This window comes from Oncorhynchus clarkii, chromosome 1 (genome assembly GCF_045791955.1).
Source record: "Oncorhynchus clarkii lewisi isolate Uvic-CL-2024 chromosome 1, UVic_Ocla_1.0, whole genome shotgun sequence".
Taxonomy (NCBI): Eukaryota; Metazoa; Chordata; class Actinopteri; order Salmoniformes; family Salmonidae; genus Oncorhynchus; species Oncorhynchus clarkii.
The window spans coordinates 74,363,652-74,390,408 of record NC_092147.1 but is presented as its reverse complement, the minus strand read 5'-3'; the positions used below and the strand labels follow the sequence as shown (position 1 = coordinate 74,390,408).

The window sequence follows — 26,757 nt, the reverse complement described above, 5'->3', positions numbered from 1 at the left end:
TTGCTACCCTCTCCACTACTGTTCCATCAATGTGGATAGGGGGGTGTTCCTGGGATTCCTAAGTTAATCTTGTTGTTAATTCCACCAAAGTGTCCGATTTCAAATATGCTTTTCAGCAAAAGCACTACAAACGATTATGTTAGGTCTCCACCCAAACCACAATAAGCACAGCCATTTTCCAGCGAAATATAGCATTCACAAAAAGCAGAAATAGAGATAAAATTAATCACTAACCTTGAATTATCTTCATCAGATGACACTCATAGGACTTCATGTTACACAATACATGCATGTTTTGTTTGATAAAGTTCATATTTATATAAAAAAATCCCCATGCAATAATCTGAGACGGAGCTCAGAACAGTAGCGAAATTAGCCGCCATGTTGGAGTCAACAGAAACCAGAAAATACATGATAAATGTTTCCTTACCTTTGATGAACTTCATCAGAATGCAGTCCTAGGAATCCCAGGTCCACAATAAATGCTTGATTTGTTCGAAAATGTCCGTTATTTATGTCCAATTAGCTACTTTGGGTAGTGCGTTTAGTAAACAATTCCAAAGTCACAAAGCGCGTCCACTATAACGTGACGAAATGTCCAAAAGTTCCGTAACACTTCAGATGACCGGTGGAACGCAGGTCCTTCCCCTGTGAACGTGCATGGTGAAAGCATGGTCAGCTCGTAGCAGCGGTGACTATTTCCTGTCTCATTCGACCCCCCTTCACATTAGAGTCACCAGACAAAGTTCTATTGACTGTTGACATCTAGTGGAAGGCGTAGGAAGTGAAAACTCATCCATATTTCGCTGTAATTTCAATGAGAGCTTGGTTGAAAATCTGCCACCCCCAGAAAAAATAGAAACAGGAAGTGGAATTTCTCAGTTTTTTTGCCTGCAATATGAGTTCTGTTATACTCACAGACATAATTCAAACAGTTTTAGAAACGTCAGAATGTTTTCTATCCAATACTACTAATAATATGCATATAATAGCAACTGAGACTGAGGAGCTGGCCGCTTACAATGGGCACATTTTCATCCAAGTTACTCAATACTGCCCCTGCAGCCATAAAAAGTTAAATTGATCTGTTAGCCATGCACAGTGATTCGATTCAGTTATATTAATAGCCTAATAAATTATAACTCTTCAATCTACTTATCACATTAGGAGGAGTAGACTTTCATTAGTCTACAAATGTGATGATAGATGTATGCAATGTTTATTATAAAGGTATGGTGAAAAAGTTGCTTCCCCAAAACTTGAAACTCACGTGTCGCCTATGAGAGAGACACATGCTAATAGCTAGACTACAAGCTATTTAGCTAGTTAGCTAATGTTGACTAACTTGAGTCTTGTTGTTAACACATGGTTAGCATAACAGCTAACAGCTAAACTAAACTCGTAATTGATTAGACTTACCAGTGATGAAATGATCAGAGCAGACCCTGCACTGACAGCTGTCTGGGTTCAGGTCTTGACAGGCAAAAAGGTTTCTTCGCTTTTCTGAGAGTTCTTGAGTTATCTCCTTGGTGTTTCATGATTGCGGGTAATCTGTAAAAACACCTTTTCCCCCATTGTCTTTCTTGCCTTGTTAGAGCAGTCAAATACTGCACAGAAATTGACCAACTAGTGAATAGACTAGTTTTAGGCACTGTTATCATGCAGCTTAGGGTAGCAACTCAGCTGTTGTCATTGGACGAATTGATGTGGTGGTCTTCCAACATGGCCACCAGGAGGTGTCATATGTCAGCTGGCAACCCTCTTTAGAGTGGAATCACCATGACAACATTGCCATTTCAAATCACATAGCCATGGTTATGGTGCTGTTCATCCAATTGCATTACCATACGGTAACAGTATATTTTCATATTAGCTACTTTAATGTAATTACAGACATAATTTTGCTAGGACTGTCTGGGATTGGTCTGAGTGGGGAGGGGAAAACTGAAAGCTAGCTGTTATTGGCCTAGAGGTTTGGAACTCACTTTCTCATTGGTCTCTTAACAAATTTAACACCTGGTGATGTCACCAGGCAGGACAAAGCTCCGTCCCGCCAAAACTGGTTGAAATTTCAGGCGTTCTTTTCAAACAGCTCTTACACTAAAAGGGCATTATCAGCATTTTCACAATTTCACAGTATTATTCCAACCTCATAGTGTGGAAGTTTTTGACTGCACTGGGCCTTTAATGATTTTCTATATCATTAACATACTTGTTCCCTTGCTGGTTTATACATGATAATATTATAATTTGGCCTCTGGAGTGCTAGGTAAATTAAGGATGTGTGTTATTAATCTATGAGAGTGATTGCGGTTGCGGGAACAACAGACGCTTACTGCTTATTTGTTAAGATTAAAGAGTAGGAAAATATATAACATGCACTTGAGGTTGCAGGTATGCACATATCCACCAATACTTTGAGTTGTGGATCATGTCTCACGGCAGGAAGCAACTCACCTGTCAAAACAGTCATGAGCTACAAGACGGCAACTTTCTTTTTTTTATGACCCCCAAAAGCCTCTAATTAATTGAAATGGAGATCAAATCACGCACAATCTGCCTAAACCTAGTAGTGAGAAAAACAGATGCTGTGGAATTCACAGGGGGGAGATCAAACGGGTATCAAAACTTTAAAGCCATGGTGTATTCACTATCTGTGTTGTAATTTATTAATATACAGTGCGTATGCTTAATTTTCAGGATGATAACCAGTTGAAATTCTTTCTGGGATATGTAGGGCATTCACCTGTTTCACTGTCCAGTTGGCCTGTGATACGGTACATCTAATTTCATCTCCATATTTCAACTCCCTCTGCAGGGTCATTTAAGATTTCCCCATATCGAAATAACATCACCATTTGACCTTTCAGTTAATCCCAAACAGAACAGAGGGTAGTTTGCTGGTGACCACACCCCTCACCTGGTGGATGAACACCTGTGCTCCTCGGGGGCTCATGAGAAGCACGGCCCGCCGCAGCGTGTCCCGGTAGCGGTTGAGCTCCTCAGTCTGCATGGTGCTGAACAGGTTGGTGAACACCCTGCTCACGTTGCGGTCCACCCTCTGCAGAGACACGTCCAGACCCTGCCGAGACGCCTGGTCCAAGAATGTCTGCAGTCCACGGATGTCTGAAAGAAAAGTAGAGATAAACAGTTGAAAGTACAGCCAAAAAACACAGGAACATCAGAGGCAGGTGCAACTGTAACTAAGTTGAACTGATTAACTGATTATTTTATTACATTTTTGCTCACAACATTGACGTTTAGGTCCAAAAGGCCTTCCTGGAAAAGTGACAGACGTGCCTCCCTTCTCTAAAGGATATTGGACAGGTTTGTCAGTTCATTCTCCACTCTGGCATGTTCAAGGCTATTTCAGTGGCAGTAAATGTGAAAAGCTTTCAGCGATCAGCATCAAACAGCTTTGCTTCCTTTTGTTATAAGCCCAAAAATGTAATGTGTTTGAATTTCTGTTGTATACCTACCAATGCTTCAGTTTCAATACACAGATTTTCTCTGTTTATAGGTTACAGTCAGTGAAGTTAGTGGCGGGTGTGCATCCCCCAGAGAAATGTGGAGGGAAGCCTCTCCAGAGATGTTGTGCAGAACAGGCAAATTAAAGGGGGAGGGATGCCGGGATCTCCACAGAGAATTAACAAGCCAACAGCTGTAGCTGCAGCCATGCCAAATGTCAAACTGGATTTTTAAAGAGAGGTGAACCGTGCCATTTGCAAAGAGTGTCTCACTCTGCACAGTGGGAATAGTGGCAATCTTCTCTGTGTGTGGGTTTGTGGTTTTTCCCATTCTTCTCTCATTGCACCTCTAGAGGATTAATTAGTTATTCAGGACCCTCATCAGTGTTCAGAGCAGACAGTCCACAGAGGTGGAGTCTCCACACGCATGCACACATGTACGATCGCACACATGCACACACACACAGATGCATTGTATGTCAGAATGCACATAGCTGCTTACACAAATTCGCTAGAGAGGATAGAGAACTGACAGTGCTAACATACTAGTCAGCCTATTAGGTACACCACCCTGTTCAAGAAAATGGATTGCTCCTACAGACAGTGACCGTGGCTTGCTAAATAAAGCAGGCAGACCGGCAACAAGACATTCAGTTACTGTTCGATTGAATGTTAGAACCTGCAAAATGAGTGACCTAAGCGACTTTGAGCGTGGTATGATCGTCAGTGCCAGGCATGACAGATCCAGTATCTCAGAAATGTCCGGCCTCCTGGGCTTTTCACACATGACAGTGTCTAGGGTTTACCGAGAATGGTGTGACAAACATCCAGCCATTGGCAGTCCTGTGGGAGAAAACAGCTCGTTGATGAGAGAGGTCAAAGGAGAATGGCAAGAATTGTGCAAGTTAACAGGCGAGCCACAAACAGACAAATAATGTCTCAGGTCAACAGTGGTGCACAGAAAGACATCTCAAAACGCACAACTCGTCCCGAAGAGGCTATTACAGCAGACGACCACGCAGGGTTCCACTCCTATCAGCTAAAAACAAGAAGAAGCGTCTCCAGCGTTTCCTGTTGCATCATGCTGATGGTGCAAGCAGCATGAGTCCATGGACCCATTCTGAATGGTACAGGCTGGTGGCAGCAGTGTAGTGATGTGGGGAATGTTTTCCTTTAGGTCCCATGATCCCAATTGAGCAAAGTGTCTATGCCCCGAATAATTCAAGCTGTTCTGGAGGCAGAGGGGGTCCGACCAGGTACTAGATGGGTGTACCTTATAAGTTGTATGTTGTTGTGTTCATACTGCTCAGGGCCACAAAGGGAAATACAATAACAAGAAAACATTTGACCAAATTCATGCAGCAGACCGACATACTGTGCACATCTGCTTTCTTCCTTGTGCTCTTTTAGTCAGAACTATAGGCCCATGTCTGGCCACAATAACCTCACTCACAATGAACAAATGCACATAACCTGGAGGAAAATTTGTGTTGTACTTTCCAAAATGTACTCTTCAGGATTCATACTTTAGACATTGTATTTTCTCCTGATCCCCAACTCATTTTGAAGCAAAAGTGTGGTGTTTTCTCTCTCTCTTTATCTCTCTCTCTCTTTATTTCTCTCCCTGTCTCGAGTTTACCTAGCTTATTGTGAAACAGGGAAAATAAGTTATTGGTTTCACGATTTCCCTTTGTGAAAAAAACACTTCTGTTTTCATCTTGAAACCAGAGAATGAGAGTAAATGTAATGGACTAGAAATGAGGCCTCAAGGACAATGGACAGGTTTACTCAAGTCATTCCCCAAGGCAAATGTATGGAGAATAACACAACGTCAACTTTGGTCCTGCCTTTAAAAAAAAAAGTTTTCAGTGGCATTTCTCTCATACCACCACAAAATGAATCCTGGATGAAAGGCGGCCATGCAACATCTCAGGGTGAGGGCCCAGGCTAAGATGGCTGACACTGACATCAAAGTCCCAGTGCTAAACCTAGGGCTGCCTTCCAGAGCACAGCTACACTATCCTGGCCATGGACAGGGGGCAGAAAAGAGGATTAATGGGGAATTATGGGTCAGATTTCTGGACATGTTTTCTCAAGCATCACTTCTGAATACAAAATCTGGAATAAATATACTCCTTCCCGGAGAGAGAATTCAAGGTCTTGCAGTGAATCTGCTATGAGGCTCAGTTTCATCACACAAAAAAATATGCCCAAACACATTTAATAACCTTTGCTTATGATTCAATACATTTGTGGTAAAAATAACTGCAGCATTATTTAGAAAACATTTGCTGTCATAACACCTTGATAAAAAAAGTATTGTGGGCAGACGGAAAATAGCAATAGCATCGCATACAGTACATCTTGATGGAAATGTGTTCTATATGCATCAGCCTTTTGTGTACTGAGGCAAATGCCATTACAAAGATAAGACCTCATCCTCCCGTTCCTCTGTCAATCATGATATCAACCTCCATCTATGTTAATGCAGCCTAATTAGATTACTCAGACTCTAATCGACTTCAGTGCCTCTGATCAGAGCTTGACATGCAAGGGCGGTGGAGGCCATGGCATCCTCATTGTGTGTGTGTGTGTGTGTGTGTGTGTGTGTGTGTGTGTGTGTGTGTGTGTGTGTGTGTGTGTGTGTGTGTGTGTGTGTGTGTGTGTGTGTGTGTGTGTGTGTGTGCATGTGTGTGTGTGTGTGTGTTTGTACATATACAGGTGCATATGTGGGTGAACTTAAGGGACAAAAAAATCATGAAAATCCTGTCAATTTGGTGAAAGCCAATCAAAAACACACATGCACGCGCACATTACGTGCACACACACACACACACACACACACACACACACACACACACACACACACACACACACACACACACACACACACACACACACAAGCACACACACGCATTGTAAATCAGACAGCATACAGCTGCATGAACAAATTCGCTAGAGAGAATAGAGAACTGACAGTGCTAACACACATTGTTGTGTTCATACTGCTCAGGGCTACAATAACAAGAAAACACTTGACCAAACTCATGCAGCAGACCGACATAATGTGCACATCTGCTTTCTTCCTTGTGCTCCTTCGGGCAAAACTATAGGCCCATGTCTGGCCACAATAAACTCACTCACAATGAACAAATGCACATAACCTGGAGCGTAATTTCTGTTGTACTGTCCAAACTGTACTCTTCAGTCTATCGATTTGGTGAAAGCCTATTTTCTATCAGTGGGTAAAATAAACAATTTCACCATGATTTAACTTGTGGTCCAACTGTGAAATCAGGAAATCATGTAGGAACTCGCCACTCGCTTTTAAAACAATTACCTCTCCAGATCACCAAATCTGCCAATAGATGGTATGGGCATACTTGTCTAGAACACATCTATCTTCTATATCGTCACGACAAAGTACAGTGCCTCTGAAAGTATTCATACCCCTTGACTTATTCCACATTTGGTGTGTTACAGCCTGAATCCAAAATGGATTACACCCATCTACACACAATAGCCCATAATGACAAAGTGAAAACATGTATTTAGAAATGGTTGCAAATGTATTGAAAATGAAATATTTACACAAGTATTTACACCCGAGTCAATCACCTTAAGGCCGTGATTACAGCTGTGAGTGTTTCTGGGTGTCTAAGAGCTTTGCAAACCTGGATTATACAATATTTGCACATTATTCTTTTTTAAATTCTTGTGCTTAGCTCTTTTTATCAAAAATAAAACCCTAGTCCTTGCCGATGACAAGCATACCCATAACATGATACAGCTACCGCCATGCTTGAAAATATGAAGAGCGGTACTCAGGGATGTGTTGTACTTGCTCCAAACATAGCTCTTTGTATTCAGGACAAAAAGCTCTTTGTATTCAGGACAAAAAGCTCTTTGTATTCAGGACAAAAAACTGCAAAATGTTTTGCCGTTTTACTATTGCAAACACAATCAATGTTTTGGAATATTTTTATTCTCGACAGGCTTCCTTATTTTCACTCATTTAGGTTAGTATTGTGGAGTAACTACAATGTTGTTGATCAATCCTCAGTTTTCTCCTATCACAACTGTTAAACTCTGTAACTGTTTTAAAGTCACCGTTGGCCTTATGGTGAAATCCTTCAGCGGTTTCTTTCCTCTCCGGCAATGGCTTCCCTTCAAGACATCTACAGCACCCAGTGTCACAAGAAGGCCAAGAAAATCATAAAGGACCTTAGCCACCCAAGCATGAGCCTGTTAATAACTACGTTATCATCCAGAAGACAAGGTCAGTACAGGTGCATCAATGCTGGGACTGAGAGAATGAAAAAGCTTCTATCTCAAGGCCGTCAGACTGTTAAATAGCCATCACTAGCCGGCCTCCACCCAGTACCCTGCCCTGAACTTAGTCACTGCCACTAGTCGGCTACCACCCAGTTACTCAACCCTGAACCTTAGAGGCTGCTGCCCTATGTACATAGACATGGAACAAAGGTCACTTTAATAATGGAACACTGGTCACTTTAATAATGTTTATGTACTGTTTTACACATTTAATATATATATATATATATATATATATATATATATATATATATATATATATATATATATATAGTATTCTAGTCAAAGGTCTGAATACTTATGTAGAAAAGGTATTTCTGTTGAGTTTTTTAATAAAGTATGAAGTGTTGTGTTTCGACTGATGAGGAAAAAAACAACTTAATCCATTTTAGAATAAGACTGTAATGTTTAAAAAGAGGTGTGAATACCTTCCCGAATGCACTGTATATACAAAAGTATGTGGACACCCCATCAAATTAGTGGATTCGGCTATTTCAGTGACACCCGTTGCTGACAGGTGTGTAAAATCGAGCACACAGCCATGCAATCTCCATAGACAAACATTGGCAGTAGAATGGCCTTACTGAAGAACTCAGTGACTTTCAACGTGGCACCGTCATAGGATGCCACCTTTCCAACAAGTTCAGTTGGTCAAATTTCTGCCCTGCTAGAGCTGCCCCGGTCAACTGTAAGTGCTGTTATTGTGAAGTGGAAACGGCTCAGCTGTGAATTGGTAGGCCAGACAAGCTCACAGAGCAGGACTGCCGAGTGCTGAAGCGCATAGCGCATAAAAATCATCTGTCCTCTGTTGCAACACTCACTACAGAGTTCCAAACTGCCTCTGGAAGCAACGTCAGCACAATAACTGTTTGTCGGGAGCTTCATGAAATGGGTTTCCATAGCCGAGCAGCTGCACACAAGCCTAAGATCAGCATGTGCAATGCTCACCGCCAGCTGACTCTGGAGCAGCGGAACTGCGTCCTCTGGAGGGATGAATCACGCTTCACCATCTGGAAGTCTGACGGGTGAATCTGTGTTTGGCGGATGCCAATCCAGGAGAGAGAACGCTTCCTGCCCGAATGCAGAGTGTAAATTTTGGTGGAGTAATAATGGTCTGGGGCTGTTTTTCATGGTTTGGGCAGGCCCCTTAGTTCCAGTGAATGGAAATCTTAACTCTACAGCATACAATGACATTCTAGATGATTCTGTGCTTCCAACTTTGTGGCAACAGTTTGGGGAAGGCACTTCACTGTTTCAGCATGACAATGTCTCCATGAACAACGTGAGGATCATAAAGAAATGGTTTGCCAAGATCGGTGTGGAAGAACTTGACTGGCCTGCAGAGAGCCCTGACCTCAACCCGATCAAACACCTTTGGGATGAATTGGAACGCCGACTATGAGCCAGGCCTAATCGCCCAACAACAGTGCCCGACCTCACTAATGCTCTTGTTGCTGAATTGAAGTCCCCGCAGCAATGTTCAAAATTCCAGTGGAAAGCCTTCCCAGAAGAGTGGAAGCTATTATAGCAGCAAGGGGGGGGGGGGCAACTCCATGTTAATGTCCATGTTTTTTTTAAATGAGATGTTAGACTGTCCCGTTCTGACCTTTATTTCCTTTGATTTGTCATTATTTAGTATGGTCAGGACGTGAGTTGGGGTGGGCAGTCTATGTTTGTTTTTCTATGATTTTGGGATTTCTATGTTTCGGCCTAGTATGGTTCTCAATCAGAGGCAGGTGTCATTAGTTGTCTCTGATTGAGAATCATACTTAGGTAGCCTGGGTTTCACTGTTTGTTTGTGGGTGATTGTCTATGTTAGTTGCTTGTGTCAGCGCAGTTCTCATTATAGCGTCATGGTCGTTATTCGTTTATTGTTTTGCATAGTTTGTATTCAGTGTTCATTGCTTTCTTTAATTTAAAAAAATCATCATGAACACATACCACGCTGCGCTTTGGTCCGCTTCATACGACGATCGTGACATAGACGAGCAGGTGTCGACATACACTAATTTACCAAAAGTATGTGTATGTGACCAATAAATGTTATTTAGTTAGGAAGGAAGGATGTCTGTATATTTGTAGTGACTGTGTGTATTAATACAGCATCCAAAGTGTAAGGAATGACTTCACCATGCTCAAAGGCATATTCAGTGTCTTTTTTTATTATTTTTATTTTAACCAGTCCACCAATAGGTCTTTGTGAGGCGTTGGAAAACCTCCCTGGTCGACTGAGGGACCTTACAGATAATTGCATGCGTGTGGTACAGAGATGAGGTAGTCATTCAAAAATCATGTTAAACACTTATTGCACACAGAGTAAGTCCATGCAACTTATGTGACTTGTTATTAAGCACATTTTTTTATCCTGAACTTTAGACCTGCCATAACAAAGGGGAAAAATACTTGTTAATGCAACACATTTTAGCTTTACTTTTTTAATGAATTTGTTCATTCTAAAAGCATAATTCCACTTTGACATTATGGGGTATTGTGTGTAGGCCAGTGACACAAAAGCAACATTTAGTGCATTTTAAATTCAGTCTGTAGCACAAAAAAATTGTGTAAAAAGCCAAAGGGTGGGAATACTTTCTGAAGGCACTTCATACACTGAGTATATAAAACATTACAAACATCTGCTCTTTCCATAGTTAGACTTCTTTTAAAGATATCGGGCCCAAAAATGGTTACTGTTGTTTTACACCACTGCATTTAGTGAAAAATAATAAAATGGATACAATACTTTGAACCGTCTCTGACTTTCTTTATGCATTAAAGGGATACTTCAGGATTTTGGCAATGAGGCACTGTATCTACTTCCCCAGAGTCAGATGAACTCGTGGATAGGTTTTTTTTAAGTCTCTAGCATCCTAGCAGATACCCATAAACTTCTTGTCATTGCACTAATGCTAACTGGAAGTTGTGCTAGCGCTAGGTAGCAACTACCTTCAAATTGCACGCAGAGACATGCAATTTTAATTCACAAGTTTATCTGACTCGATAAGTCTATAACGGGCCTCATTGCCGAAATCCCAAAGTATCCCTTTAAGGCCAATCTCCTGCGATGTGCGGCAGCTAAATCAATCTCCCACCTAATACCAGTCTAATACCTCCTCCTCTGAGAAGAGAGCAGGACATAAAGAGGGCAGTGACAGATGTCCCACTCCACACTCATTATGAATCCCAGGTAATCTCGACACCGCCCAGGGAGGAGCATGACGCATCCAGGGCCAGTTTTGATTCACTACAAAAAAATTGACTTTATTTAGGTATTATACACTGAGTGTACAAAACATTAGGAACACCTAATATTGGGATGCATCCCCTTTTCCCCCCAGAACAGCCTCAATTCTTCGGGGCATAGACTACAAGGTGTCGGAAGCATTCCACAGGGATGCTGGCCCGTGTTGACTCCAATGCTAGTAAGATGACGCCGACAGACATGGCAACTCTGCGCTAGCTCCTAAGCACCTTTGCTGTATTAGTTTTTTTTTGTGTATATTATTTTAGAACTATGACCGGGAAAATGACTTTCCCAAATTTGATCCTTTGTTTGAACCCCCAGGGCAATTGAACTTATCCCAAAGATTGCTCCAAGACGCCGCCAGCGGAGAAGAGGTATTCGGAGAGGACTTCTAGTCTGACTCAGGAAGCGGGCACACCATCCATCGCTTCTGAGTATATTACTCGCTAATGTTCAGTCTTTGGACAATAAAGTAGATGAGCTCAGGGCAAGGATCTCCTTCCAGAGTGACATCAGAAACTGTAACATACTCTGTTTCACAGAATCATGGCTCTCACCGGATATACTGTCTCTGTCCATACAGCCAGCTGGGTTCTCAGTAAATCACGCAGACAGGAATAAAGAACTTGTGTATGTTTCATTATTAACCACTCATGGTGTGATTGTGATAACATACAAAAACTCAAGTCATTTTGTTCGCCCGACCTACAATATGCCGACCTTATCACCTCCCAAGATAGGAAAATGCTACCGAAGTTCTATCAACACATTGACTGTAGTACTCGCACTGGGAAAACACTAGATCACTGCTATTCTCTCTTCTGGGATACCTACAAGACCCTCCCCAGCCCTCTTTTCAGCAAATCAGATAACGACTACATTTTGCTCCTCCCTTCTTATAGGCAGAAACTCAAAAAGGATGTACCAATGTACCAGTATTGTACCAGTATTCAACGCTGGTCTGACCAATCGGAATCCATGCTTCAAGATTGTTTTGATCACGCGGACTGGGATATGATCCGCGTAGCCTCAGAGAATAACATTGATGTATTCACGGACACGATGACTCATCAAGATGAGTTCATTAGGAAGTGTATAGGGGATGTTGTTCCCACTGTGACTATTAAAACCTACCCAAACTGGAAACCGTGGATAGATGGTAGCAAACCTCTCCCTCAACCACCACATTTAACCATGGCAAGGTGACTGGAAATATGGTTGAATACAAACAGCGTAGTTATTCCCTCTGTAAGGCAATCAAACAGGCAAAACATCAGTACAGAGACAAAGTGGAGTCACAATTCAATGGCTCAGACATGAGATGTATGTGGCAGGGTCTACAGACCATCACGGATTACACCGTGAACACCGATGTCTTTCTCCCAGACAAGCGAAACACCTTCTTCGCCCACTTTGAGGTAAACACAGTGCCATCGATGCAAACCATTTCCATGGACTGTGGGCTCTCGTTCCCCATGGTCGAGTAAGACATATAAGCGTGTTAACCTTTTGCATGTAGGGGGCAGTATTTTCGTTTTTGGCTAAAAAACGTACCATTTGAAACGGCCTATTTCTCAGCCCCAGAAACTAGAATATGCATATAATTGTCAGAATATGAAAGAAAACACTCTAAAGTTTCCAAAACTTTAAAAATATTGTCTGTGAGTATAACAGAACTGATATTGCAGGCAAAACCTTGAGGAAAATCCAATCAGGAAGTGCCTCTTATTTTGAAACCTCTCTGTTCCTATGCATGCCTATCCTCCATTTAAAGGGATATCAACCAGATTCCTTTTTCTATGGCTTTCAGGCTTTTATTTTGAAAAATGAGGGTGAAAGATCACATTGTGTAAGTGGATAGGTGGGGGCTCTCAGAGTGAGTTTTGCGCTACAGAGTAAAGCGGCCATTGTTTCTCCCGGTGTTATTGAAAAACCTACACACCCGGTTTATATATTATCAAATATATATTTTAAAAACCTGCAGGATTGATTATACATTTTTTTGACATGTTTCTGTGGACATTATGGATATTATTTGGAATTTTTGTCTGCATTGTGGTGACCGCTCTTTCCTGTGGATTTCTGAACATAACGCGACAAACAAACAGAGGTATTTTGGGTATAAAAATAATCTTTATGGAACAAAATAAACATTTGTGTAACTGGGAGTCTCATGAGTGAAAACATCCGAAGATCATCAAAGGTAAATTATTAATTTGATTGCTTTTTGATTTTCGTGACCTAGCTACTTAATGCTTAGTGTACATAATGTTTTGTTATGCTATCGATAAACTTACACAAACGCTTGGATTGCTTTCGCTGTAAAGCATAATTTCAAAATCTGAGACGACAGGTGTATTAACAAAAGGCTACGCTGTGTTTTGCAATATTGCACTTGTGATTTCATGAATATGAATATTTTTTTGTTATATTATTTGACTGTGGCGCTATGCTAATCAGCGGTTGCTGATGAAAATGATCCCGCTAACGGGATGGGTAGCGTCAAAAAGTTTACCCTCGCAAGGCTGCCGGTCCAGACGGCATCACTAGCCGCGTCCTCAGAGCATGCGCAGACCAGCTGGCTGGAGGGTTTATGGACATATTCAATATTTTTCCTTATCCCAGTTTGCGGTCGCCACTTCCTTCAAGATGTCCACCATTGTTCCTGAACCCAAGAAAGCAAAGGTGACTGAAATAAATGACTATCACCCCGGAGCACTCACTTCTGTAATCATGAAGTACTTTGAGAGGCTAGTTAAGGATCATATCACCTCTACCTTACCTGACACCCTAGACTCACTTCAATTTGCTCTCCGCCCCAATAGATCCACAGATGATGCAATCACCATTGCACCTCACACTTCCCTATCCCATCTGGACAGAAGGAATACGTATGTAAGAATGCTGTTCATTGACTATAGCTCAGCCATAGTATCCTCCAACCTTCATCATCAAGCTTGGGGCCCTGGGTCCGAACCCTGCCCTGTGTAACTGGATCCTGGACTTCCTGACGGGCCGCCCCAGGTGGTGAAGGTAGGAAACAACCCCTCCACTTTACTGATCCTCAACACAAGGGCTCCACAAGTGAACATGCTCAGCCCCCTCCTCTACTCCCTGTTCATCCATGACTGCGTGGCCACACACGCCTCCAACTCTATCATGAAGTTTGCAGACGACACAACCATAGTAGGCCTGATTACCACCAATGACCCGACAGCCTACAGGGAGGAGGTGAGTGCCCTTGTGGAGTGGTGCCAGGAAAATAACCTCTCCCTCAACGTCAACAAAACTAAGGAACTGATTGTGAACTTCACTGACGATCTGAAATGGTTCACCAACACAGACAATGTAGTGAAGAAGGCACAACATCACCTATTCAACCTCAGAAATTTGGCTTGGCCCCTAAGACACTCACAAACTTTTACAGATGCACAGTTGAGAGCATCTTTTCGGGCTATATCACCGCCCGGTAAAGCAGCTGTACTGCCCGCAACCGCAGGGCTCTCCAGAGAGTGGTGCGTTCTGCCCAACGCATCACAGGGAGCAGACTGCCTGCCCTCCAGGACACCTACATCACCCAATGTCACACGAAGGCCAAAAAGATATTGAAGGACATCAACCACTCGAGCCAAGGCCTGTTCACCCCGCTATCATCCAGCTGGGACTGAGAGACTGAAAAACAGCTTCTATCTCAAGGCCGTCAGACTGTTAAATAGCCATCACTAGCCGGCTACCACCTGGTAACTCAACCCTGCACCTTCCAGGTGTCACGTTCTGACCATAGTTATTTTGTGTTTTCTTTGTTTTAGTGTTGGTCAGGACGTGAGCTGAGTGGGCATTCTATGTTGTGTGTCTAGTTTTCCCACATCTATGTTTGGCCTGATATGGTTCTCAATCAGAGGCAGGTGTTAGTCACTGTCTCTGTTCGGGAACCATATTTAGGTAGCCTGTTTTGTGTTGGGTTTTGTGGGTGGTTGTTTCCTGTCTTCTGTCTTTGTGTCTATGCACCAGATAAGACTGTTTCGTTTTTTCACATTTGTTGTTTTGGTATTTTGAAGTGTTTATGTTTATTGTCTTTATTAAACATGTTGAACACTAACCACGCTGCGCTTTGGTCCGGTCCTTCGTCCACAGAAGAAAGCCGTTACACCAGGTTGCTGCCTTATATACATAGACATAGAATCACTGGTCACTTTATTAATGGAACACTAGTTACTTTAATAATGTTTACATTCTGCTTTAATGTTGAAGTCGGAAGTTGAAGTCGGAAGTTACACTTATACACTAACAGGCTGACTACACGGCTCACGTGCATGAGCGTTGCAAACTAAATTTTGAAATATATTTTATTAAATTATTGCACCCACACTGCTCTTGCACGCCAACGAGTGTCTGCGTTGCCAAGGGCTAAAATAGATGTCAGTTCTATTTCTGACGCAAATCACGCTGCAAGTCCTGCCTCTCCCATCTCCTCATTGGTTTATAGAAGCAGGTACCCACGTGCCATCTCCTCATTGGTTATACCCACGTGGGCGACTGAAAGACGAACGAGGTCAGTGGTGGTAATACACGTAATTTATGAAAATTGCCAATCGCAATATAAAGTCAAGAGCAGAAAAAGCCTGGAAGGAGGAGAGATGACTATAAACGATTCGGTTGACCGTTTTATGTGTGGATTAACTGGCGGAGTAGAGGACCTTGTGCATTTCAGGTAAAATAACAACTCAATGTTTATATCCCAGGACAAATTAGCTAGCAACAGCAAGCTAGCCATATAGGACAAATAAACTAGCAAGTGCAAGCTAGCTAGCTAAATTGCCGGAAATGTTTAATGCTTTTCGACATGTCCCCAAAATAATATAATGGGTTCAGACTTTGTTTTAATTTTTTAACCTGCATGTCGTGATCGCATTTGGTGTGGGGGGACAAAATAGATTTATGCATGATGGCGCACGATGGTGCTCGCGCGCAGCCGGTTTGGGTTCCGTGTTAGGTTGGAGTCATTAAAAAACATGTTTTTCAACCACTACAAAAATGTCTTGTTAACAAACTGAAGTTTTGGCAAGTCGGTTAAGACATCTGCTTTGTGCATGATGCAAGTAATTTTTACAGACATATTTTTTCACTTATAATTCACTGTATCACATTTCCAGTAGTGTCAGAAGATTACATACACAAAGACTGTCCCTTTAAACAGCTTGGAAAATTCCCGAAAATGATGTCATGGTTTTAGAAGCTTCTGATAGGCTAACTGACATCATTTGAGTCATTTGAGGTGTACCTGTGGATGTATTTCAAGGCCTACCTTCAAACTCAGTGCCTCTTTGCTTGAGATCATGGGAAAATCAATGGAAATCAGATAAGACCTCAGAAAAAAATTGTAGACCTCCACAAGTCTGGTTCATCCTTGGGAGAAATTTCCAAACGCCTGAAGGTACCACGTTCATCTGTACAAACAATAGTACACAAGTATAAACACCATGTTACCACGCAGCCGCCATACCGCTCAGGAAGGAGACGTGTTCTGTCTCCTAGAGATGAACGTACTTTGGTGCAAAAAGTGCAAATCAATCCCAGAACAACAGCAAAGGACCTTGTGAAGATGCTGGAGGAAACAGGTACAAAAGTATCTATATCCATAATAAAATGAGTCCTATATCGACATTACATGAAAGGCCACTCAGCAAGGAAGAAGCCACGCTCCAAAACCGCCATAAAAAAGCCAGAATACGGTTTGCAACTTTACATGGGGACAAAGATCGTAGTTCTTGGAGAAATGTCCTCTGGTCTGATGAAAAAAAATAGAACTGTTTGGCCATAATGACCATTGTTATGTTTGGAGGAATAAGGTAGAGGCTTGCCGAAGTACACCATCCCAACCGTGTAGCACGGGGGTGGCAGCATCATATTGTGGGGGTGCTTTGCTGCAGGAGGGACTGGTGCACTTCACAAAATTGATGGCATCATGAAGTAGGAAAATTATGTGGATATATTGAAGCAACATCTCAAGACATCAGTCAGGAAGTTGAAGCTTGGTCGCAAATGGGTCTTCCAAGTTGACAATGACCCCAGGCATACTTCCAAAGTTGTGGCAAAATGGCCTAAGGACAACAAAGTCAAGGTATTGGAGTGACCATCACAAAGCCCTGACCTCAAGCCTATAGAAAATTTGTGGGCAGAACTGAAAAAGCGTGTGCGAGCAAGGAGGCCTACAAACCTGACTCAGCTACACCAGCTCGGTCAGGAGGAATTGGCCAAAATTCACCCAACTTATTGTGGGAAGCTTGTGGAATGCTACCCAAAACGTTTGACCCAAGTGAAACAATTTAAAGGCAATGCTACCAAATACTAATTGAGTGTATGTAAACTTCTGACCCACTGGGAATGTGAAATAAAAGCTGAAATAAATAATTCTGTCAACTATTATTCTGACATTTCACATTCTTAAAATTAAGTGGTGATCCTAACTGACCTAAGACAGGGAATTTTTACTAGGATTAAATGTCAGGAATTGTGAAAAACTGAGTTTAAATGTATTTGGCTAAGCTGTATGTATATTTCTGACTTCAACTGTATATACTGTATTCTATTCCAGTGTATTTTTGTCAATGCCACTCCGACATTGCTCGTCCTAATATTTATATATTTATTAATTCCATTATTTTACTTTTAGATTCGTTTTTATTGTTGTGAATTGTTAGATATTACTGCACTGTTGGAGCTAGGAACACAAGCATTTCGCTACATTCGCAATAACATCTGCTAAATATGTGTATGTGACCAATAACATTTGATTTCATTTGATTTGATGCTTCAAACAAGTTGTCTGGATGTCCTTGGGTAGTGGATCATTATTGAAACATGTGGGAAACAATTGAGAGTGAAAAACCCAGCAGTGTTCATGTTCTTGACCCACTCAAACCGGTGTGCCTGGCCCCTACTACTATATCCCGTTCACAGACACTTAAATATTTTGTCTTGCCCATTTACCCTCTGCATGGCACACATGCACAATTCATATCTCAATTGTCTCAAGGTTTAAAAATCATTATTTAATCTGTCTGCTGCCCTTCATCTACACTGATTGAAGTGGATTTAACAGGTGACATCAATAAGGAGTCATAGATTTCACCTGGATTCACCTGGTCAGTCTGTCATGGAAAGAGCACAGGTTTCTAATGTGTTGTACTCTCAGTGTATATGCACATTCCAATAGCCTTTCTCAATATTTAAATGTTTTCACTTTATTGTTTTCAAAGTAGATGTTAGTTTTAAAAGATGCCTGCAGTTTTTGCTAGTATTCTCTTCTTCTTGGTCAGTTGATGTCATTGATTGAGAAGATATTTGTTTTCACCTGGCATCACAGGTTTGTTGCTGATCAAGACAGGGATAGAAACCAGCAAAGGGTTCAGTCAAGAGGGACTGACGAGAGAAACAGTTGATAACAAAAGTGACCTGATTTGACTTCCACTGAAAACACCACAATGGTTTCTATTATCGTGCATTCAACCCAACAATGACATTCTTGCCTCTCGAAAGAGTCCCAGCACAGATCCAGTACAACACGTCTTCTAAACTGTCTCTTGGTTGTGGTCAAAAGTCTAATGTAAACACACTACTTCATATTTGTCAATGTCACTTCACTGCAAGACGGCAAGCAGAGTAGAGGAGAGGGTAGAATTAATCATTCACTTCGTTTTGCTGTTCTCTGTCTGCTTTGGTGACTGCAGAAGGCGTGATCTGTAAATGCAAACTGAAAGAAGTTAGTTTTTCGGTTGAAGCGTTACGCTTCTTTACTCCTCAAAATTGACTCTATTCTATCTATAGAACAGGGATGAAAGTTGCAGGGATAGGACAGTATTTGCCAGACAGAGGGTATTTATATAAAACTTGTGTACTTCACTGTGTCCTTATTTCAACTACTGCACGTCCCTGCAATGCTACCAGTCTGGAGAGATGCAGGTCACTTCCCAAATAAAAAGCAGCATCATTCTCCAAATGACAACTGTTGGAGATGTTTATACAGCATGTTACGGATACAGGTATCCTGTGTCTGTGTGTATCCTGTGTGTTTCTTTTCTCTCCGTCTCCCCTCACAGGTGAAAGTCATCACTCCCCAATCAGTCAACAATCAACCCATCAATCAGAAGACACACCTCCTCCTGTTTCCTACCCTATCACAGTTCCTTACCCATGGTTTAAAAACCCCATCATTTGTTTGTTCAAGAGCTCAATCTTTGTAATGCCAAGTTGGTAGAACTCTGCTCTTGATAGATTTCAGAAGCTCAATCTTTGTAATGCCAAGTTGGTAGAACTCTGCTCTTGATAGATTTCAGAAGCTCAATCTTTGTAAATGCCATGTTTGTAGACCTCTGTTTTGCACGCGCTCTCTGTGTATTAATTAACCTCTCTTTTGTTTGAGCACCTCCATAGCACTTTGTCATCACCTGTGAGTATTGTTTTGGTTATGGTGTTTGTTTGTTTGCTGGTGGGAAAAGGGGGAAACCAAGACAAGTCGCCCATGGGCATACACTACCCGTAGGTAAACTTTGTTAACACACACTAGTTAGAACTGGGCGGACCACCCACTGTATTTTGGTTAGTTAGTTAGCTGTTGTTGAAATAGGCTAGTCTAGCTTAGGGGTGTTTTTGCATATTTGTTTCTTTCCTTGGGTCCAGCTCAGCCCCTTTTTCCTGCTCCCCCCATTACCGTGTGTTTAGAAATAAACCCTGAGTTTGACGGTATTATTTCGGTTGTCGTGGTTATTTCGTTCACTTTTACTTTGTCACTATTATAATTTACGTGAGTTATGTTACGGGTCTCACTACCATTCCCCCTAGACTGTCGGGCCAAAAGGGATTCGTAATATAAGTGGGGGCTCATCCGGGATCTGTCTTTACTGACACCCATGCCGCTCATGTAGATTGTTGTAGTGGTATAGTTCAGTGTTGAGCGTCATAGCTGAAGTAGCATTAGTGTTTGCTATTTTCGTTGGCTCTTGTGAAGTAGTGTAAGATGGCTACTTTTGATTTGAAGTCCTTTTTGGATAATCCTTCGTGGGAGGTTTTTGATAAATGTCGTAGAGTTGATTTAATGACCTTGGCTGACCATTACTCAATATCGATTCCGCAGAGTGTAGTTAAGGCGGAGGTTAAACAGCTAGTGTTAAATGTATTGTTGGAAGAGCAGGTGCTTGTGTTACCGCTGCCTGAGCATACTACCACTGTAGGGGATGTTACTGCTCCTGTAAGCCCATTGGTGTCTGATAATGAGGGCGAGGCTAAAACACCAGCCACATTGTCCCATTTTGATCCACTATCCCCACTGTCAAACGGTGATGCCAGAAGGGATGTCCGTTTAGCACAGTTACAACTAGAGGTGGAAGAGAGAGCCCAAATTAGGCGAGAGACTCTCCAGTTGGAGATGTGTAAAATTGAGGCAGAAAGAGAACAACGGCAGATGATGTGTAAAATTGAGGCAGAAAGAGAAGAACGGCAGATGATGTGTAAAATTGAGGCAGAAAAAGAACAGCGGCATTTAGATTTGGAGATGGGTAAAATGGGAGGCAGAAAAAGAACGAGAACAGAGGCAGATGACGTTTAAAATGCGCCAGATGGAACTGGAGGCAGAGACAGCGAGGCTAACCTTCGTTCCTACTGTTCCTGTTAGTGAGTCGTCCTCACCAGCTGTGTCCTCAAACACGTTTGACATTAGTAGGCAGATTGCCTTAGTACCTTTGTTCAGAGAGTCAGAGGTTGACTCCTATTTTTGTGTATTTGAGCGTATAGCCGTAGCATTGAAGTGGCCTGAAGAGGTATGGTGCCTATTACTTCAGTGTAAATTAACTGGTAAAGCCCAAGAGGTTTTGTCAGCGCTACCTCTGGAGGACAGTTTAAATTATGAAGTGGTCAAAGCTACTGTTCTTCGTGCCTATGAGCTTGTGCCTGAGGCATACCGACAGAGATTTAGGTCTCATAGAAAGTCTTCTAGTAAGACTTATGTGGAATTTGCTAGAGACAAGGGAAATCTGTTTGATAAATGGCATGCTGCTAGTAAGGTAACTGATTTCAACTCTCTCCGGGAGTTAATCTTGTTGGAAGAGTTTAAAAATTGCTTACCCGAACGCATTGTAGTTTACCTAAACGAACAGAAAGTATCCTCCCTGGCAGAAGCGTCTGTGTTGGCAGACGAGTTTGTGTTGACGCACAAGAGTGTGTTTTCGGCTCAAACTGAGAGTAGATCCACTGAGTTTCCTACCTTTAGCCCTAGTCGGCCCGCAGTAGTATATCAAGCACGCCAGAAGAATGAGCGTTCCTGTTTCTATTGTCATAAAGTGGGACATATGATTAATGATTGCTTCCTGCTTAAACGCAAACAAGGGATGCCTCTTCGTGCCAAGCCGCCAACAGGTGTTGGTCTAATTCGTACGGTTGTGAGGTCTGCAACAAAACAGGTGCCTCAGGGTAACTGTAGTTTGAAAGACTCAGTCCCCGACCGCAGTTATGAACCATTCATTTTCGAGGGGTTTGTGTCCCTAACGAATGACGAAGCGTCTCAGCGTCCGGTTAAAATCCTTAGAGATACTGGTGCGGCGCAGTCGTTTATATTGCATGATGTGTTGCCCATATCTGACGATACATACTGTGGTTCCAGTGTGTTAGTGCAGGGTATTGAAATGGGTTTTGTCCCAGTGCCGTTGCACTTTGTGAAAGTACACTCTGAGTTAATCAGTGGAATATTCAGAGTGGGGGTACGTCCTAAGTTGCCAGTGAAAGGTGTGACCTTTATAATGGGTAACGATATTGCCGGAGGAAAGGTAGTACCCGTATTGGAAGTATTGGATAAAAGTGACCACTCTCTCTCGAATGAGTTGGCACAGAGTTATCCACATGTGTTCCCCGCTTGTGCTGTCACTCGTGCTCAGGCACTACAAGAGGGTGACGTGATAGATTTGTCGAACACTGTTCTGTTCAAAGAGGATGATCAAGAGGATGGATTGTGTGATACCTCTGAGAAGCTGATCACCTCTGACAAACAGCCCAGGAAAGAATCAAAGTACGTTGAAGTTATTGCTGATGCAATACAATTACCAGTCACTCGTGAGCAGCTGATTGCTAACCAAAAGGTTGACAACAAGCTTGCTAAATGTTTTTCTAGTGTTGTCTCGTTAGAAGAGGTGAAGAAGAAGAATGTGGCTTACTTCATTGATGGTAATCTCCTCATGCGTAAATGGAAATCCCATGTTGATGCAGGTGGAGATTGGAATGCTGTTTACCAAATAGTGATTCCTACAGCCTTTCGACAGAATGTGTTATCCCTTGCTCATGATCACCAGTGGTCTGGTCATTTAGGAATTACAAAGACGTATGATCGGATTCTTCGACATTTTTTTTGGCCGGGTTTAAAACAAGATGTGGCTCAGTTCTGTCGGACATGCCACACCTGTCAGATAACAGGAAAACCAAATCAGGTTATTCCTCCCGCTCCTCTGTGTCCTATACCTGTCATAGGTGAACCATTTGAGCATGTGGTGGTTGATTGTGTCGGACCGTTACCGAAGACAAAATCGGGTAACCAGTTTTTGTTAACGATAATGTGTATGGCTACAAGATACCCCGAGGCTATTCCTCTGAGAAGGATTACAGCTCCGATAGTGAGTAAAGCCTTAATAAAATTCTTCACGACATTCGGGTTACCGAAGGTGGTACAAAGCGATCAAGGTACCAATTTCCTATCCAAGCTCTTCAAGCAGGTGTTGAAATCCTTATCAATTACGCACCGTGTATCAAGCGCCTATCACCCAGAGTCTCAGGGTGCGCTTGAAAGATGGCATCAGACACTGAAGTCTATGCTACGTAAATATTGTTTGGAATCTGAGAAAGATTGGGATGAGGGAGTTCCTCTAGTTTTGTTTGCTGCTCGTGAAACTGTGCAGGAGTCCCTAGGTTTCAGCCCGGCTGAACTAGTGTTTGGTCACACAGTAAGAGGACCAATGAAAGTCCTTAAAGAACAGTTCTTGTCCCAAGAGTTGTGTACCAGAGATGAGAATGTGTTGGACTATGTTAGTCGCTTTCGTGAGCGCCTACACCAAGCTTGTGCTCTTGCAAAGGAAGCTCTGTCTTCCTCACAGAGGAGCATGAAAAGACACTATGATAAAGAGGCTGTTTCTCGTGCACTACAGCCAGGTGACCAAGTACTGGTGTTATTACCTGTTCCAGGATCTTCACTGTCAGCTCGTTTCTCTGGTCCTTATTTAATTGAAAAGAAAATAAGTGAAACTGACTATGTGCTTCAAACTCCTGATAGACAACGCCAATCTCGTGTGTGTCACATTAACATGTTGAAAGCTTACCACACCCGACCCATCACACAGTTAGATAGTTCAAAAACAGAGGAAGGTACTGCTGTCTCCTCTGCTACTACTGCGATGATAGTGGACTGTCATATTGATGATGATGGCTTGGAGTTGCGCAATACTCAGCAGCAGTGTGTTAGATTGCCCAACTCAGAAATGCTGCTGTCTATCCAGTCAGGTCTGGTTCATTTAACGGATGGACAGGCTAATGATATTGTGAAGCTACTACACAGTTTTCCATGTCTCTTTAATGACGTTCCTACTCGCACAAATGTGTTGGAACATGACATTAATGTTGGAAATGCTACACCTATCAAGCAACACCCATATCGTATCAACGCTTCCAAGAGGAAGATAATGAGGGATGAGGTGAGATATTTGTTGGAGAATGACCTGGCTAAGCCAAGTTCAAGCCCTTGGAGTTCTCCTTGCATTCTGGTTCCTAAACCTGATGGTACGTCCAGGTTATGTACGGATTATCGAAAGGTAAATTCTGTCACAATGCCAGATTCGTTCCCGTTACCCAGACTGGACGACTGTATCGACACTATTGGTGCTGCTAAGTATGTGACCAAGTTGGACCTCTTAAAAGGTTACTGGCAGGTTCCGTTAACTTCACGTGCTTCTGAGATTTCTGCCTTTGTGACCCCAGACAACTTCCTTCAGTACTCAGTCATGGCTTTTGGGATGCGAAATGCACCAGCCACTTTCCAACGACTGGTTAACTCTGTATTAGCTGGCGTTCCTAATTGTAGTGCATACCTTGATGACCTAGTGATTTATTCGTCTGAGTGGTCAGATCATGTTGACTTGCTAAGGGTAGTATGTGAACGGTTGGCAACTGCTTCTCTAACCCTGAACTTGGCAAAGTGTGAGTTTGGGAAGGCTACTGTTACCTATCTCGGTAAAGAGGTTGGCCATGGACAGGTGCGCCCTGTTGATGCCAAGGTCTTGGCTATAACTGCATTCCCTGCACCTACCACTAGACGAGAGCTACGCCGCTTTTTAGGGATGGTTGGCTACTACCGTAGCTTCTGTAAAAATTTCTCTGCAGTAGTTGCTCCATTGACTGATTTGCTCAGTCCGGCAAGATCATTTGTGTGGTCCCCTGATTGTAAGAGCGCTTTTGAGTCTGCGAAAGCACTCTTGTGTAGTACACCTGTACTTGCTGCTCCAGATTTTGAACAACCATTCAAGCTTGAGGTAGATGCTAGTGCCAGAGGTGCTGGTGCTGTTCTACTGCAGCAGGACAAGAGTGGAGTAGATCATCCTGTTTGTTATTTTTCCCGTAAATGTAATAAATGTCAAACAAACTATGCGACAATAGAACAAGAAGCTCTTGCTTTGTTGTTGGCTCTGCAATACTTCGAAGTATACATTGGTTCCAGTGCCCTACCAGTGATTGTGTATACTGACCATAACCCCTTAGTTTTTCTCCACCGAATGTACAACCAGAACCAGCGCCTTATGCGTTGGGCGCTGATTGTACAAAATTATAATTTGGAGATCCGCCACAAAAAGGGTTCAGATAATGTGTTGGCAGATGCTTTGTCTCGTGTGTAAAAATGATTTTTGTATGTTTTGGCAAGGTTGACGTTGTTGTTGTTGTAGGTATTAATTTTGTTGTGAGTATTAATTGTAATACTGTGGTCGCAATCCCTAGGGTTGCTCTTTTAAGGGTGGGAGTGTTACGGATACAGGTATCCTGTGTCTGTGTGTATCCTGTGTGTTTCTTTTCTCTCCGTCTCCCCTCACAGGTGAAAGTCATCACTCCCCAATCAGTCAACAATCAACCCATCAATCAGAAGACACACCTCCTCCTGTTTCCTACCCTATCACAGTTCCTTACCCATGGTTTAAAAACCCCATCATTTGTTTGTTCAAGAGCTCAATCTTTGTAATGCCAAGTTGGTAGAACTCTGCTCTTGATAGATTTCAGAAGCTCAATCTTTGTAATGCCAAGTTGGTAGAACTCTGCTCTTGATAGATTTCAGAAGCTCAATCTTTGTAAATGCCATGTTTGTAGACCTCTGTTTTGCACGCGCTCTCTGTGTATTAATTAACCTCTCTTTTGTTTGAGCACCTCCATAGCACTTTGTCATCACCTGTGAGTATTGTTTTGGTTATGGTGTTTGTTTGTTTGCTGGTGGGAAAAGGGGGAAACCAAGACAAGTCGCCCATGGGCATACACTACCCGTAGGTAAACTTTGTTAACACACACTAGTTAGAACTGGGCGGACCACCCACTGTATTTTGGTTAGTTAGTTAGCTGTTGTTGAAATAGGCTAGTCTAGCTTAGGGGTGTTTTTGCATATTTGTTTCTTTCCTTGGGTCCAGCTCAGCCCCTTTTTCCTGCTCCCCCCATTACCGTGTGTTTAGAAATAAACCCTGAGTTTGACGGTATTATTTCGGTTGTCGTGGTTATTTCGTTCACTTTTACTTTGTCACTATTATAATTTACGTGAGTTATGTTACGGGTCTCACTACCATTCCCCCTAGACTGTCGGGCCAAAAGGGATTCGTAACACAGCACATGCATACATGGGATTACAATCTACTTTGCATGAACATGCAAGAAAATATCATTTTCAAATTGTAATAATCTGGGTGGGACACTAGTCCTCTAGCACTTGTAGATAAACAATGTGGAAACTATCGCTAACACATTTTCATGTGAATATTCTAAAATATGCATTAAAAAAATATGCACATATTCACATCAGAGATGTTTCCATCAAATTAACTTGTTGAGAATAGAAAGCATTTTCATCTCTAATGATGGTTTTCCCATGAAAAAAGTTTGCCTTATATAGTGAGTGTGCCCACTCTGGTATTGTCATGTAGCCAACAGCTCACATATACAGTGCTTGTAGGCCTATAAATCTAATATAATCAATATTTATTTGTCAAATGTCCCGAATACAACAAGTGTAGTAGACCTTACTGTGAAATGCTTACTTATAAGCCCTTAACCAACAATGCAGTTAAGAAAATAAGAGGTAATCAAATATTTACTACATAAACGATAGTTTAAAAAAAAAGTAACACAATAAAATAACAACAACGAGGCAATATACAAGGGGTACTGGTACTGAGTCAATGTGCGGGGGTACAGGTTAGTTGAGGTAATTGAGGTAATATGTACATGTATGTAGGGGGAAAGTTACTATGCATAGATAATAAACAACAAGTAGGAGGGTATAGCCTACATTATGAGATTATTAGGGACAAAAGTATTTATTATTTATATTTGTCCAGCGGCAGCCAAGCATCGATGATCATGTCACCAGAATAAAACCCTCAATATTAATTGGAAAGGAGCATCACCTTGCACTTTCACCACCCTGTAAAGTTCATC

The 26,757-nt window shown here is 42.2% G+C and overlaps 1 protein-coding gene across 1 annotated transcript in view; it reads right to left on the bottom strand.

The window, feature by feature from the left end:
* LOC139417489 (glutamate receptor ionotropic, delta-1-like) overlaps positions 1-26,757 on the bottom strand; it is a 346,221-nt gene that overhangs the window by 101,427 nt on the left and 218,037 nt on the right. The window contains exon 4 of the mRNA XM_071166764.1: positions 2,921-3,126. Coding sequence (XP_071022865.1) covers positions 2,921-3,126 — 206 coding nt within the window. The remainder of the gene's footprint in view (positions 1-2,920; positions 3,127-26,757) is intronic.